The sequence below is a fragment of the Tinamus guttatus genome, unplaced genomic scaffold (assembly GCF_059628265.1).
Source record: "Tinamus guttatus ecotype Peru unplaced genomic scaffold, ASM5962826v1 Tinamus_guttatus_pri_ptg000696l, whole genome shotgun sequence".
In the NCBI taxonomy this organism is placed as follows: Eukaryota; Metazoa; Chordata; class Aves; order Tinamiformes; family Tinamidae; genus Tinamus; species Tinamus guttatus.
The window spans coordinates 187,610-202,742 of NW_028289230.1; the positions used below are offsets into that span (position 1 = coordinate 187,610).

At 43.8% G+C, this 15,133-nt stretch overlaps 1 protein-coding gene and 1 pseudogene across 2 annotated transcripts in view; one reads left to right on the plus strand and one right to left on the minus strand.

The window, feature by feature from the left end:
• Nucleotides 1-1,810, minus strand: part of LOC104578877 (dynein axonemal intermediate chain 1-like) — a 118,020-nt pseudogene extending 116,210 nt beyond the window's left edge.
• Nucleotides 1,811-7,606: 5,796 nt separating this feature from the next.
• LOC104575381 (protein FAM219A) overlaps nucleotides 7,607-15,133 on the plus strand; it is a 104,265-nt gene continuing 96,738 nt past the window's right edge. For both annotated transcript variants that reach the window (XM_088536683.1, XM_088536684.1), the window contains exon 1: nucleotides 7,607-7,666. In XM_088536683.1, the coding sequence (XP_088392809.1) occupies nucleotides 7,607-7,666 (60 nt within the window). The remainder of the gene's footprint in view (nucleotides 7,667-15,133) is intronic.

Consider the following 15,133-nt stretch of genomic DNA (forward strand, 5'->3'; position numbering starts at 1 on the left):
GAAGAGAACCTGGAAGACCATGAAAGTGCCTTATTTTAAGAGGAGCCTGGCTGACTGAATTGAAGAAAACTGACAAACCAAGGAAAGAAGAAGACATAAGAGAACGCCCTAAGAAGAGCCTCAGAGAAAATTTACATCTATATGTTCTATAAAGTTGAAGATAATTTTTAAGGATAAAAATAGACTGGTAGCTGATGATGGGATTAACAGCGTAGAGATATTTATTTACACCTTCTGGTGTTAGGGGGAAAAGACAGAAAAGAAAGATGCTATGGAGATTATATGAGAAGAAGGTACAGGATGGGTACACAGGCAATCAGGAGATCAGATGGGACAGGAAGTAAAACCAAAGGAATTTAAATGGAAAAAAAACAACAACAAAAATAAACTTTGTATTTGTGAGAGGGCAGAAGGGTTTGTAAAATGAGAAGTTGGAATGAAAACAAAGAGGTGAGGTTCCTATATATTTTTCCATTTTCTTTAGAAGAACGTAAGACTAAGCCTTTCAGATCAGATGTACAGTCCACCTTGACAAGTATCTGTCTCCAAGAGTATTCAAAAGCAGGTATCTATGGAGCATTTTCCAGGATGCCCTTTCAGCCTCGAACAGGGATTTCTTGAACCAGAAATGCTATCTTTTTATTTCTGATTAGTGTCTCTCCCAGTAATTTTCAATCCATGTATATTTTTAGCATGCACAGGACAACCACATGCTAATGCAAAGAACCACTGCTTGCTGTTCAAGGCTGCCACTTCCTATTTTCATCTGACTTACCTAGTTTTTCTATTGGAAAGTCTACTTTATCTCACTACTATTTTCATCCCCTTTTCCATATATCTTACGAATACCTTATGGAGTCTCTACATGGGTCTCTACACAATTCCTAGACTCTCCCCTCATGATTCCTCTTGATTAGGAAAATTAAATTTCCACTTCTACCATCTGCTTCCTGTGCATTAAGCAATTATGTAGCCATAATGACTTTGACCCTACTTCCCCAAGTCTCATTTCTATAACCCCATTACTTGTTAAGACTTGGCAAGAAGAATTCAGAAGAAAAACATTTTCTTCTGAAAATGTTGATGAGGCTGAGAATTTCAATGTTTTTTCCCTTTGTACAAGTTAAGCTATGCAATATTAGTGGTATTACAAGGTGTCAGGGTTTTTTATTTATTAGGAAAAAGGCATATTAAAAACAGTGAATGGGGAATGAGTAGGCATACACCTCTGTGCTTATAAAATGGGCCTCACTTTGAAATAAGGTGTGTTTTTACTCTTGGAAGAAATAAAGAGTTTTGACATTTCCTTGAAGTCCCACCATGGGCTGGGGCAGACCACCCGTGAGCCCTGACAAAATTTGAGACAGATTTCCAGAGCAGAATTTAATTTAGACCGAAATCAAAATGAAACTGCTAATTTTAAACACAAAATAAAGCCTACTCACTATTAGCCTCCGTAAAAGGGCCTATAAAGCCCATTTAGCAGTTACCCAGCAGTGAAGGCACAGGCAAGGCAACCTGAGGGTAATTGGTTTTGGCAGTTGCAACATTTCAATTAACATGATCTAAAGAAGCCCCAGTGAATAAATATCTGTGATTCTACCAAACTCCCCACGTGACAGTGCAGGAGCTGGGTTCTGAGTGCCCCAAGGAGGCTGCCCAAGCCCTGCCCTCGGGTCCCCCGCACCGGGCCGGCCAGTCCAGAGCCACGCAGAGCCCGGGGAGGCCGCAGTCACGCAGTGCTGGGAGGACGCGGCTCCTCCGCTCCGTCCTTGGTCCTTCCTCTCCTCTTACACCAACTGGCCGTCATCACGCTACTTGGGCAACAGGTAAAGCTGAAAATAGTGTTTGTATGTTATCCTAGAGCCACTGAGGGCAAATACTGTTGCTCTGCTTGACCCAATATTGCACAGAAAGCGTGTGCAAGCACCACCGCCGCTGGGACGTGCGGCAGCAGCCTGGGGCTGCGGCCCACACCAAATTCTGCAATATTAGAACCAGGAAACACGCTTTGAAACCAGCAGATCTGTTTAAAACCTACAGAAGTGGCAAGACATAGGGCAAACATGGGTCAGACAAGAATACAAAATGTTTTAGGCTGTCTCCTAATTCAAACTCCCACTCAAATGATACCACAATGTCTATGGCTGTGTTGTCTGTTGAAAAAGGCAGTCTGGATATTCCTTTTTGGGGAGGGATCTCTGAGCTTTGTCCTCTTTCTTTTCCTTCTGCAAGAAAAACCTTTCCAAAGCGGCACATTGACCTTCTTCAGATCTTTTCTTGACGCTCCTCTCTCCCACATGAGCTATAAAAAGTCCTCAACAGCACATGTAATAAATAAATGGTAACTGTAAATCAACATAATGGCTGTCTGCTGGCTAGCAAGATCCTCACAGCAAAGACTGGCTTCAGACACACCTCTAAAATTCAAGCATCTTTTGGCTGATATTTATAATTAGCAAGATAAAAAAAATCTTAAGCTAACAGACTATTACTAGGATCACAAAGAGGAACATTCAGAAGTTAGAAGAATTAAGGTTGCTGTGGCAACCTTCGCTTCATCCTGTTGGGCACAGACATTATGATACACTGATTAATTACATAATCACACATCTTTTGTAGGCTCCCTGCCTCTCTGGAGCTCTCCTGGGCTTACAAGCATGGACAGAGTTCATATAATAAGTTACTACCATAATTTTGGCTTATATGGTTCAGCATCTGGGAGAATGATGTTTGTTTGTTTGTTTGTTTGTTTTTTAAATGTAGCCTATGTCAGACACCCGCCCAGCAAACAACAGTTCAAATCAAATAGTTAATTTTTGGCGAATTATATGTAAACTGAAGATAGCCTTAATACAGAAACCATCATGAGTCATCATACATCTTCTTAAGAAATGGTGCTGCTATATCTGTCTGCAATAATAATAATTAACAGGAATACAAGAGTGAATAATTATGGGAGATTTATATTAAGAAAAAAAAAGCATTGTTGCTAGGGTACTATAGAGTAGATAGAAGGCATAAAAGAGTTATAAAGAGTTTCTCACTTCCAGGTCATCACTGTAACTCAGAGCACACTGAGAGGTGCTATGGCAAAAAATGCCAAAGCAATAACTCATGTATGCTAAAAGTGGCTTTTTCTGATGACCATTTGCATCTTACATGGAATAAATGAACAGACTGAGCATAATTTCCACAGTGAAAAGAAATTAGAACTCGGTAACTGTCATAATATCTAAATTAAGACTCTATAAGGGTCAAATGATTCGCCTCTTCTGTACCCTTCTTCCAGGGCATATTTATGATAGTAGTGCCTGGAAATTCTTACCTGGGCCAAACATTGACTTTTCTAGAAAAAAAGCACAAAGATACAGCACTGTAACAGGGCAGCACAGGTGAAGAGGAGAAAATCGAGGAAAAGTGCTCATTTAGGTTCCATATAATTTTTCTTTCTTTCTTTCCCCACTACTCCCCTTAAAGCAGAGAATTCATTGGGAGATACAAATAGTTGCAAAATCAAGTCCTTCAGCTGGAAGTTTTCCTGTTGCTGTGCTTGAGCTATCCAATATTCTTTTCTAAGTGCATTTCTAAGTAGCATGCTTGGTCTGTCTGCAAATTAAATCCTTCTAAATATTTTTATTATAAAATTTAAATCCTTCTAAATATTTTTATTATAAAATTGAAAATTTAAAATAAGAAGGAATTCCTGGCCACTTTCCAAAGGACACTGCTGTATATCCAAGGGGCATTACCAGGCTGGCATTTGGGAAGAGCTATCCTATTTCTGCATCTGCCTTTTTGAAGAAATGCGTAAGCGGAAGACAAGCAGCAGAGAGATCTGCTGTCTGGTGAGAGCACATTATAGCCTCCCAATATGCTTCCAATTTGGCCTGAAAAAAGGAAAATAGAGAATCACACTTTGCCATACACCCAAATCTTGGTCTTCTCGCTAACTCTATCAACAGTGATTTTTATTCTCTCTCTCTGCTGGTGATGTGACAACCTCCTAATTGCTGATCTGAGACTTATTAACTCATTTCACACAAAACAGAGCTGTCAGTTCCTGCTTTCTTGGAGAAAGAGCAAAAGCTCTGAAGCTGTTTCCAAGTCCTGAAGCAATCCTGCTCATTCGTTTTTTTTTTTTTTTTTTAAGAGATATTTTGCATAGTCTTACTTTTCAACAATTTACCCTCTGATAGAGATAGCTCCCAAGTTGTCAGTGGCAATGCTGATTGTAAGTAAATCATCTAGGAAGCAGAGATTTACTCCCAAGAACAAGCGTTCATTCAAGAAACAGCTCAAATCTTCAATTCCCGATGGCAGAAATCCTTCAGGAAAAAATGTGTCCGTCCTTCATGTTCCCATCCAAGGCCTGCCCCAACTGAACCAGTCAGAGATGCGAGGATGTTGCCACGTGCCAGGAGGAGACCCCTCACTGCAGGCTTCTGAGTGTCAGCTGAGCTCACCCCTTCCCAACAGGCTTTAGTGGATGCTCACTGCACACACGCTATGAGGTGAGAAGCCAGGTACCCCACTGCACAAAATCCCCTTGAGCAAGGGGAAATTCCTCCCTGTGCTTAAGGCATAAGGAGGGCTGAGCTGCCTGGGTTTGCAGACTCAGCTTAAAATACCAGATAGTTCAGAGGCAGGTTGGTTACTTTCCAAAGGAGAACTGTCAGTTTGTATTGAGCCAATTTTCCAAGGGCTGAAAATCGGTTATGTACTAATGAAACACTCAGGGCAGTGATAAAACCGTATTTTCATATTTTTTAAGACCACTGAAGAGACATTCCTACAGCCTCTTTGCTTCCCATACAAGCTCTCAGACAATCAGATTGCAAGGCTGAGTAATCAAAGATCATTTCTGCTAAATGTACTTTATTTTCCTTAGCAGAGACTTTATCCTTCCATCCTCCCCTAGAGCACAGAAGAAAGGTTAACATGTAACCTGAAAAAAATAAGCACAATGCTGTTTGTGGGATTCTGAAGGTAAGAGGGAGAGTCAGTTATAGGAGTAAACCAATTTAATAATTTCCTGTTAGCTTTTAATTCTTGTTTGGAATATTAGCAGTCTCCATAGTAAACCATTGCATGACACAATGAGCGGAGAAACAGGGCATGGAAATAAAGCCAAAGGAAGCAAAATAACTTCTAGGTTGCCCTGCAGCAGCCAACCACTTGCACACACTAGGGATGCCAATTCAGGAGCTATTTGCCAACACATTTTTAATCTGCTTTCTGAGATACTAAACTAACTGTTTATTTTATATTACATAGATGGTTTAATGCATGTTTAAGAACCAATAAGCATCTTAAAGCCTTTGGTGGCAAAAAAAAACATGACTGGTTGTTGACTGCATTGGGGAGGGATCTCCTTGGCTTGTTTTGATGACTTGCTGAACAAAAAAGAAACTGTTATAGGTCAGCAGGCCCAAGCCCACATGCCAAGTGTAATGAGAAGTGCCTCCCTGTCCAGAACTGTTGGCTCCTTCCTCTCGCCACCCAGAAGTGACCCAGGGTTGACACAGGGCTGTGCCCTGCTCTGCCAGCAGGCCTTCTGTGTTCTTGTACAGGTCACCCAGGTCAATGATTCCAAAGAATACTATGTTTTTGAGGGTCACTTGTCATACTCGAGACCTAATTTTCAGAGAAGCTGAGAATATAACCTATCCATTGACTTCAGTTAGATTTGGGGATATTGGCTTAAGCCTTTCCATAGCTCTGCGTCTGCCTAAGATACTGCTGGGCTCGACTGCTTGTAACATATTTCAGATCTTCAGATCCCAAAGGAAGGATATGACTGGGGTACAGATCAAACATAAGTTTTATTATTTACCAAGCTGCATCAGGAACACAAAGCTGCATCATGCACACAACAGTCCAGTGCATTTAATTATTTTAACAGACTTTGAACATGGAAGCACATTCCTTCCAAATGAACACAAACACAGACCAGGAATGGCCTAAAGACACTTCTCATTAAGGATTAGATTGAGTCAAATGATTCACCTTGGAGGGCATGGCCTTTATGCCTAATGACAAATCAGCTTTTGACATATTTTGATACAAGACCTGGGGAGATTCCATTCAAAGAGAAATAAAAAGAGATCATGTGGCAGAGGTTGAACTGGAGATGAAGTCACCAGGATGAAGAGATAAAGAGCAAGACAAGAAAAGAAGCTGATATCAGAGGAGAAGGCAGAGACAAGAAGGGCACACAAGAAGAACAGACAACCACCACCTGCAGGGAAAGAAAGAAAACAATGATCAAACCACTTGAAGAACACACAGCCATGAGAGTGAAGGAGGGTCTGTAAATGATGCCTTAAAAGGGAAGAACTCGATAATGGTCAAGTAACTATCTTGGCTGTGAGAACCATCTTAGGAAGCAAAAGTTCAAAGAGAGTGATCCACAAAGAAAAACCTAGGAGGCAGAGCAGGGCAAAGGAAATGTGCAGGAAACGGGAGAGAGGAATGAAGAGCACAGAGATGGCAACGAAAGGGATGAGTTAAATAGTCCACGGAAATAATGTTCATGAAAAAATGGGCTCACAGACTGCTAGCAGGCTCATTTCCTGTGTCGTTATGATCGTTGATAGAGAGGAAAAACACGTATGAGGCAAGACCTTAATCATTTTCAAAAGAGATTTTCTTGGCAAGAATTGGAATCTAGACCTTGACTCAATGATTTGTTTCATATTGGCCATCAGGCCTCAGTAAATAACAAATGTCAGGGCCTGGCTGTCAGCTGAGGCAACTGTGACAAGAGCTGGGTTTTGAGTTGGTGACAATGAGGCAAATGGCCCTGGACTCCAGAAACAGCCCCTGGAAATGCTCGTACTTCCTCCACAGCAGGCAAAACTTCAGAAAACAGCAATCAGATTTTAACGAGTGCAAGGCACATATAGGAAAGGTGATATAGGTTGGGTTGCAATAACCTGGGAGATCATAATTTTATTAAAAGTTATGTGAAAAGTCAAAAAATGCAAAAAATGGAAAGAATTTAAACAGCTTATGACTTTTCAAGAGCTTCAAAAAAACTAATGCAATTGCAGAACATTTAATTAAGCTTTTCAAATAACATGTAAAACAAAGCCTATTCATTTCAGATTACTTAAGATGATGGCTACTGAAAACAATTGAATGTTATGTGGAAACTTTAAAAATAAAAGAAATCGAAATTCAAAGTATGCACTTCAAGCTAAGTTTAGCACATATCATTATTGCTATTAATGGGCTATATGGTTTCAGCATAAATATCTTCATTATCTGGGACTGAATGCAATCTTTGGTTCTGAACTTGTGGCAATAAAGCCCTCTTGTAACTTGAAAATTGCTCGTTCTTCAGAGTAGAAGCATTAGAAACAATGTGAGGAAGGAGCAGGAAGCGCTGCCATGACAGCACGCTAGGGCGAGCAGCGCATGCGGGCCGCATGCATGAATATGCAGCAGGGAGGGGGTGGGGCGGCGGCCGGATCCGGACCCGGAAGCGGCGCGGCTGAGTCACCCCGGCGGCGGTGGTGATGAGGCAGCAGCAGTTGTTGCAGCTGCTGCGCGTGGTGGCCTTGTCCTTTGGCGACTGAGGAGTTCCTGCCCTCTCGCCACCATGATGGAGGAGATAGACCGGTTCCAGGTGCCCGCCGTGCGCGCCGAGATGCAGCCGCTGGTGAGGGGCAGGCGGGGCCGCCGTCGCCTCGTCGCGATGGGGGGCGGGGCGAGGCGGGCGGCCGACCGAGCGGGGGTGGCCGTTATGTAACGGTCGCCACGGCAGGGCTGCGGCTGTGTCATCCCGGGGTGTGTGGCCGCTAACGGGCCCTCCCGTCCCGTCCCGTCCCGTCCCGCTGCAGCGGCGTCCGCCTAGTGTGGGTGGTTCGAGGGGAGCCCCCCGGGCCGGGCGGCTACTCGAGGTCCGGGCCGTAGACGTGCGAAGCCGGCCGGGCTGCCGGTGCCCGCAGGCAGACGCCGTGCAGAGCGGCGCCTCACCAGGCTGAGTGCCCGACGCTGCCTCTAAATAGATGTATCTCTTTCTTTATCGTTTTTAAATCCATGCGTGGTTTATTCTGTGCTAAGAAATAGAGGATTTTGTTTTCCACCTACTAGATGCAATTATGTGGAATTAATGCACTCTGGAGAGGTTGAAATCCAGGTTGTGCCAGGGGCACCCTAGGGGATCCCTCCAGGCAGGAAGCAGAGTAGCCCCCGGGACTCTGTGGCTGCTGAGATGGTGCTAAATGCTGGGCAGCGATGCCCAGGCAGACAGGCCCCAGGAGACAGCAGTTCATCAGCGGGTGGCCCTCGGCTTTGTTCCTCTGGTAGCCGGGGCTGGCGCCGCATCCCTGTGGCAAAAGGGCCTCCATCCTGTTCGGGTGTCTGTCTGGGAAAGGTTCCCCCTATGCTGTTCTCCTGCCCGGGAGGCACCTTGTTACAGGCGGCTGGAGACCTGTTGACCACACAGTCCACACGAGCATTAACCTGAAAGCTGGATACCGAGCTGGCTCGCTCGAGATGTTGATCCCCTCTGGCGGCTCCGGTAAGCAAATTCCACCTCTACATCTGATTGTGTGAGCAGTGTGAAGTGTTTGGAGAGGAGGAAAGAACTTTAATGAAATGCATCTGCGGATCCTGCTGACAGCAGGTGAGAGCAGGGCGTTGGCAGCTTCACGGTAGCACTCAAAATTTCCACTACTGAGGCTTATAGTGCATCAAGCTCCCTGTTACTTTGAGTTGATGTACTTCTCTGTTCCTCATTTTCTTGTTGCTAGCATTGATAAAAAGTTGAGAACAAAATAATTGCCCTGTGGCGCATGCCTTATTCTTTTTTGTGTGTGGTTTCCCAAGGAGCGGCAGTGGATGTGACGAGACCAACCCTCTTTATTCATGTCACTGAGGGCAGTGGGTAGCCCAGTGAGATTAACAGGTTTGGAAAAGGCTCTTGCAGTGAGTGGATGTGTGTGATTCCTTCATGTGCTCTGAAATGCTGGCCCTGCTCTCAGGTGTGGGACAGCAGGTCTTGTACAGCGTCTCCAGTGCCTTGAGGCTGTGTGACCTGGTATATGTGCCCTGGTCCCTACCTGGCAAGGAGCTTGGAGCAAGCAAGGCCGTGGTGTTCACAGGATTCTCTGCGGCTCAGCACCTGGCTGGGTTTTAGCATAGTATTTGCTTGGGTAACACATTTCCGCACAATTCTGCTGCTTTGTTCTCTTACTGTTATCTCCTTTTTTTTCTCCCTTTCCTTCCTGACTCCTATATTTTAAATTATGGAATAACCTCTCAAGACTTGTTTTGTCTTCCTAGTGTAAGAGGTTTTGTGCCATCTGGCCTCGGAGATGCTTCATTTGATGACAAAGACCAAAAGAGTCTGGAATAGGTGTCCCCATTCACAGGGGGTTTGTTTCCCACGTATGAACTGTGGCCACTGTAAACTGAAGCTATTAAGAGAGATGTTTTGAAACATAATCCTGCTGAAATGTGTACATGACCAGTACCCGGCAGTGTCACAGGGGGCCCCGGAGTGTTACTTATCTCCAAACCCTTCTCAAAATCCTTAAAAATGTTGCTGCACTCTTGACCAGCATACACCTTTCTAAATGTCCTGTCCCTCTGTGTGGATGATGGTCTTGACTTTTTGATGGTTTCATGCTGAATGCCAGGCTAACTATCAGCTATGCCTAGAGGCCGCCTGATAACCCAGGTTGCTGACCTGATGTTGTTCAGTGTGGGAATATATAGGATAAAAGGTTAATAAAGGTCACCTGTTGAAGATTGCAAAACTAGGAATGAGGAACTGCTGGTGAAGCAGAGGGGATTCACTTAAATCCAGGATTGGTCATGGGGTTGCTGACACTCCAGGATTGGTGGGTTAATACGTGTGAAGGTTGTATAAATACCCAAACCCTGCATTTAATAAAGGCCTTTGGCTGAAGACCACTGGCCCCTGCTCTGTCAATTACCCTACAGTTCAGATTTGACACTGCTACAGCTGTAAGATGCTTATGGAAAGCTGTCCTTAAAAAGCAGCTTTTGTAGGCACCTCGACTTCCAAACCACCCAGGACACTATTGATCACCTGTCTGTCAGGGGTGACAGAGCACTAATATCTGGTGCCTCCTGAGAATATTCCCTGACAATAACCAGCGTTGTACTTACTGAGCAGGGACAGAGAGCTTGATGCAGCACAAATAACTCCTTCAAAAATTGAATTTGTCTGGAGGGTGGTGGAGGAACCTTCTCTCTTTGCCAGTCCTGTTCTTTGTAGGTGTCTGACCAAAACTTGCCCAGTAAGGGCTGCGTTGGCACCTTGTTGCAAGACCGAGAGCAGCACCAAACTGATGTAATGGGAATAACGTGGAGCGCTGCTCTTGGAAAAGCCTCCTGAGACCTCTAGGCTCTGCGGGTTGTTCTCTGCTAATGCCAGGCTGGGGTAGGGGCTGTGGTGCAGAATGAGGAGCTCTTGATCTGCAGGCTCTGCCTTGGCCAGCTCTTCCATACACGATCCTCTACGGTTCGGACCCGGTGATATAAAGCTAGGAGCATGGACAGGTATTTCCTTTCCCCCCAGCCTGCTTGGATAAGCATCACAGAAGTCAGATTCCTTGACTGCCTCTACAAAGAGGTGTTTTAAGAGGAGAACTGCCGAATACTAATGCAACCCAAGGAAGGGCTCAGTGCAGGGCTCAGTGGGAGCGAGTTCCTGTAGTCATGTGGAGAGAGGGACTTACAAACCCTGGTTAAACACAGGCCTGTTGCAGGATGGCGCCTGATGTTGCATATCTCTGCAGGATGTTACTCTACCTATTTTGATATTTTGGGCACAGTTTTGTGTGTATTGTTTATGGGAGGATGGAATGACCATAACCTGCGCTTGGTTCATGTGGACATGCTCCATAAGAGCAGGAGGCTTCCGATCCTTGTTTCCTCTCTTGGATGCTGGTGCCTCTTGACTTGCCTCTTGGAAATGGCTGCCTTTTCAAATCCACACGGTTTAATTTGACTTGGAGTCTTGTTTGTTCCTGACTGTGCACAGTGAGGCTGTTACAGAGAAGATTAAAATATTCTGTGAAATAACAGTAAGAGAAGCCTGTACTAAGATATGGACCCTCTTCTGCACTGGAGCCTCATTACCTTTTCTCCCTGTGATTTATAAGCGTAGGTCTGTTGCGTTTGTCAGATGGCCTTTTGTGAAATCCTCAAATATCTTTATTTAAAACACATGTACTGAACATAAAGCAAGTATGGAGTCTGCTGGTGCTTGAAGCCCAAGCCCTCTTGAGTTTGTGTCTGGCATGTACTGAGTACTGGTGGGTAGCAATGATAGCCAGATGGAAGTGCTGGATCACACATCACTCCTGTGCACTGACCCAGGCAACTGCTGTTCCTAGCACCAAAATGCAACTAGAGTAAAAGTGCAGTTTCACACTGGCACCACTGCTGCCTTTCATGAGAAGAAAATGTTAGTCCATAATCTCAATAACCACCTGCACACGCAACCTGGTGGGTTGAAAAGCAAGCTTTTAGTAGCCAGCCGGCGGCGGGCCTCTTGCAGTTTGCCTGAGATCCGTGCCGTCTTGGGAAAAAGTTTGTGTTTTTATAGACAGCTGCAACTCCTTCATACGTTATTTGCAGTTACCAGTTCTTCACGGCTGATATCTTATCTCATGGTTGCAGCAAGAGCAGGGGGGGGCTCAGCATGAGTGGCAAGCTATGTTCACAGAAGCAAATAGCGAAATTAGGTACCTAGTCACTTCAACCTTATTAACTTCTTATATGGCCCCTCTTTGCACAGGGTCCTACAAAAACACCTTTCAAAGTGTAGCAGCTTCAGAGAAGCTTCTCCACCAGCTCCTGAGGTCTTGGCCTGCTTTCTGAAACTTATTTTCCCACTTCTCCATCCCTGTGAAAAAATGGGAGCTCTCTTCAGAGAAATTGGGCTAATGATGCCTCTATCTAGTTCTGAAGCTCTGCTGCCAAATTGGTTCCTAGCAAATAGTTGCAAAGCAATGGTACCTCAGGCTGGTAATTCTAGTTGTGATGACTAAGGCAGACCTAAGGATTTTATTTAACCACATCCTACAATGAAGCTGTTTGCTTTTTTTAGCTGAGGTGTCAAATTTACACTGATCCTGCAGCTGTAAAACTTTCAGAAACCTTGAAGATAGAAAAAGATGCATGTCAATATAGCTTTTTTTTTTTTTTGAAAACTAAAAGCCAGAAGACTAAATGGAAATGTCAGATATGTCTTCAAAAATTAATTATAATTTTAGCTGTCAATATGAAGTGCTTAATGCAGTTAGTGTTGTCTATTTTCAGAAAGTATTGGCTATATCTCATACCAGAGAATTGCAGTGGGAGATACCTGTTTTGTTTGGTGCATCTCTAAAATAGGGGAAAACCTGAAAATAGAAAAGCCACAGTAACTAATAAGCAAAAAGAAAGGTTATACCTGTAGGGCTTAGAAATAGTATGGTAATATAACATGAGGTTTCTAGTGCAAATACACAAGAATCTTGTCTTTCTAGAAGAAAAAAGCTAAAATGAAAATGTCATCCTATGTATCTTCATTGTAATGTAGCCCTGGGGTTACATAGCTGTGCTGTATAAACACCTACAGTATATCAGATTTATGATAGCCCAATACTATGAGTCCTAAAATAGAAGCATCTTTGAGTTATAAAACCTTTTTGAAGAGCAACGGTGTCATTTATAGCAATAGTCCAAAACTACCTCCCTGAATACTCGGTTTCTTCTCCTGTCTTTTTCTGCAATCTTCATATTAGGGCTTTGGCTCAGAGAGACTGGAACATCTACCCCTTTACCTCCCTGCAGGCCTTTATATCTCTCAACAAGCTATGGAAAAACTAAATAGTTATTTTAGCCTGGACTCTCAACCAGCTGTGGGGAGGGATGTGGCTCTTGGTAGGGACAACCTGCACAGGAGCATGGTGAGGCTGGCGCTGGCTCAGCAGGAACACACACAATTTCTTCTTTTCCACTTTTTTTTTTTTTTTTTTTTTTTTTGCACAAATTCTTATTCATAGTTGTTCTCTCAGACATGTTTTGAAATCTCAAAAAAAAAAAAAGTATTTTAAAAGGGTCACTGTGAACTTGCAAAGATTTAAAATTGCACAGTTTACTCTTCAGACTTTTCCATAATGGCCAGGAGTTAATTATGTGTTGCTCGATACTAGTATTGTCTCAGACGCTGCTTTTTGTATGAAAACAGCTGTGTGCTCTCTCTGCCAGGAGGTAGCGGCAGGTCCCTAAGGAATCAAATAGGCTGAACAAAATGCTGGGGGCAAGAGGGGAGATAACTCATGCCTCCCAGTTCTGCAAGCTTTCGCTCCAAGAATGGCTTCAGCTTAACCACAGGCAGTACAGCATATGTGACCTCTCAGGATTCGTGTCTTCCCTGCCCTGGATTTGAAGCTTGAACCCAGTAAGAACAGGGGAGAGGACCCTGCCACTGATTTTATTGGATATGAGATTCAGAAGTGAGGTCGGATGGCTAAAGACAGAAATGGGAATTGCTCAGGATGATGATGTGCCTGTTTTTTTGGCCCTTTGAGACCTTAGCTGGAGTAATTGTCTTTCTGCTTCTATACAGATCAAATATCTGTCACTTTCTGCAGACAGTTTCTAGAAATGTGTCTGTGCTTCCCCCTGCACTCGCACATGCTGTGCATCTTCTGTGCAGTCTTAGACTATTTGGGATGTAAAGTCCCTCTGTGATTATTCTGTGTCTGTCACTATAAAATTGACACTTTGGTGATGAAGCGCCTTGCAACTAGTAAATCCGTCAATTCCAGCTTTAACCCTGTTTAGCCTCTTGACCATTATTCTTGCTTCTGAGGTTTAAAATCTAATCTTGTTCAATGGATCAGTGTCTGTTTTTGAGCATGCAATAAATAACAAGTATTTGCTTCTCTGCTCTGACCCTGAGGGTGGTGAGTTGGAGTGAATAAAACTGTAGGTGAAAATTTTCTTCAGTTTTGAATAGGTTGAGGTAGAATTTCTTCATCCTACCATGCAGAAGGAAAGAATCACAATTTGTGATGTCTGAAAAAGCTCTTCAGCTGTGCTAGCAACCTGTCTCATGAGGATCAGCAACCAAGACATTTTGCCAGAATCTTTTTAAAAAGCTTCCCTTAAGTTCTGCCATGTAACTGCATTTTTATTACAGCTGTTAAGTTGTCTGTCTGGAGTTAGTGGATAAAACTGCAATATAGATCAGGCTCTCAACTACCCAGTGAGTAACTGGTGTGAAAACTCCTCAACCTCTAGCGCTTTCCCTGTCTACTGGACCACATCTCTTAGTGAGCTGTGCTGAAGTACATGGGATTGCCCTTTCTCATCAACTATTTGAGGATTTTCCCTACACGCTTCCCAGAAAACTTGTTTTCAAAATAGATTGTGGAATTTCTTCTGTCAAACTTGTGTTTCCTTCTGGGTCCAGGGCCATCAAATGTGAAACCTTTATGCCTGGCTATGGTATAGCTCTTGACTCGTGCTTATCTGTCACTGCTCCTCTCAGCAGCTTTTCAGTGTGCTTCCTCAATTAAGATTCATTGCTGTGAGCAGCTACCTTTTAGGCTTTACAGAGCCTAAAAAAAAAGCTGTGCACACAGTCTCTTTTTACAAGGACCCAGGCATAGTGTTGGTGTTTTACTGGTAGTTTGTGTCCTGTGCATTTTGCTGATTATATAGGTGTGCAGGTTAATGATTTAATACCCACATTCAAAGAAACTGTTTATTTGGGTTTTGACTTGTTTCAGGGTTGTCTTTTGTGTTGGGCCTTGGTGTGCAGAGATGGACTTGGGGCAGCAGAAGCCCTTCTCCCATGAATACCTGTATTTCTCCCACCCTCCAAGCTCCATGTAAATGTCGAAGGGACTTTGTGTTTGTTCCGTGAGTTTGTTAGAGTGCTGGAGAGCCCTTGAGCTGGCATGAGATGTCCCGTTCCTTTGGTGGCTAATTCTAATTTGGTGGACAAGGAAAAGCAGGTGGAACTTCTCTTGAGCCAAGATGATTCTAGGAATGGAGCTCCTTGGAACATGTCAGAGTGTGCAGGTCTTACTCCTGTTAGAGGCTGGAGTGCAAGTAGATTCAAATCCATTCCTGCTCAGCCTCCCAGTCTGCT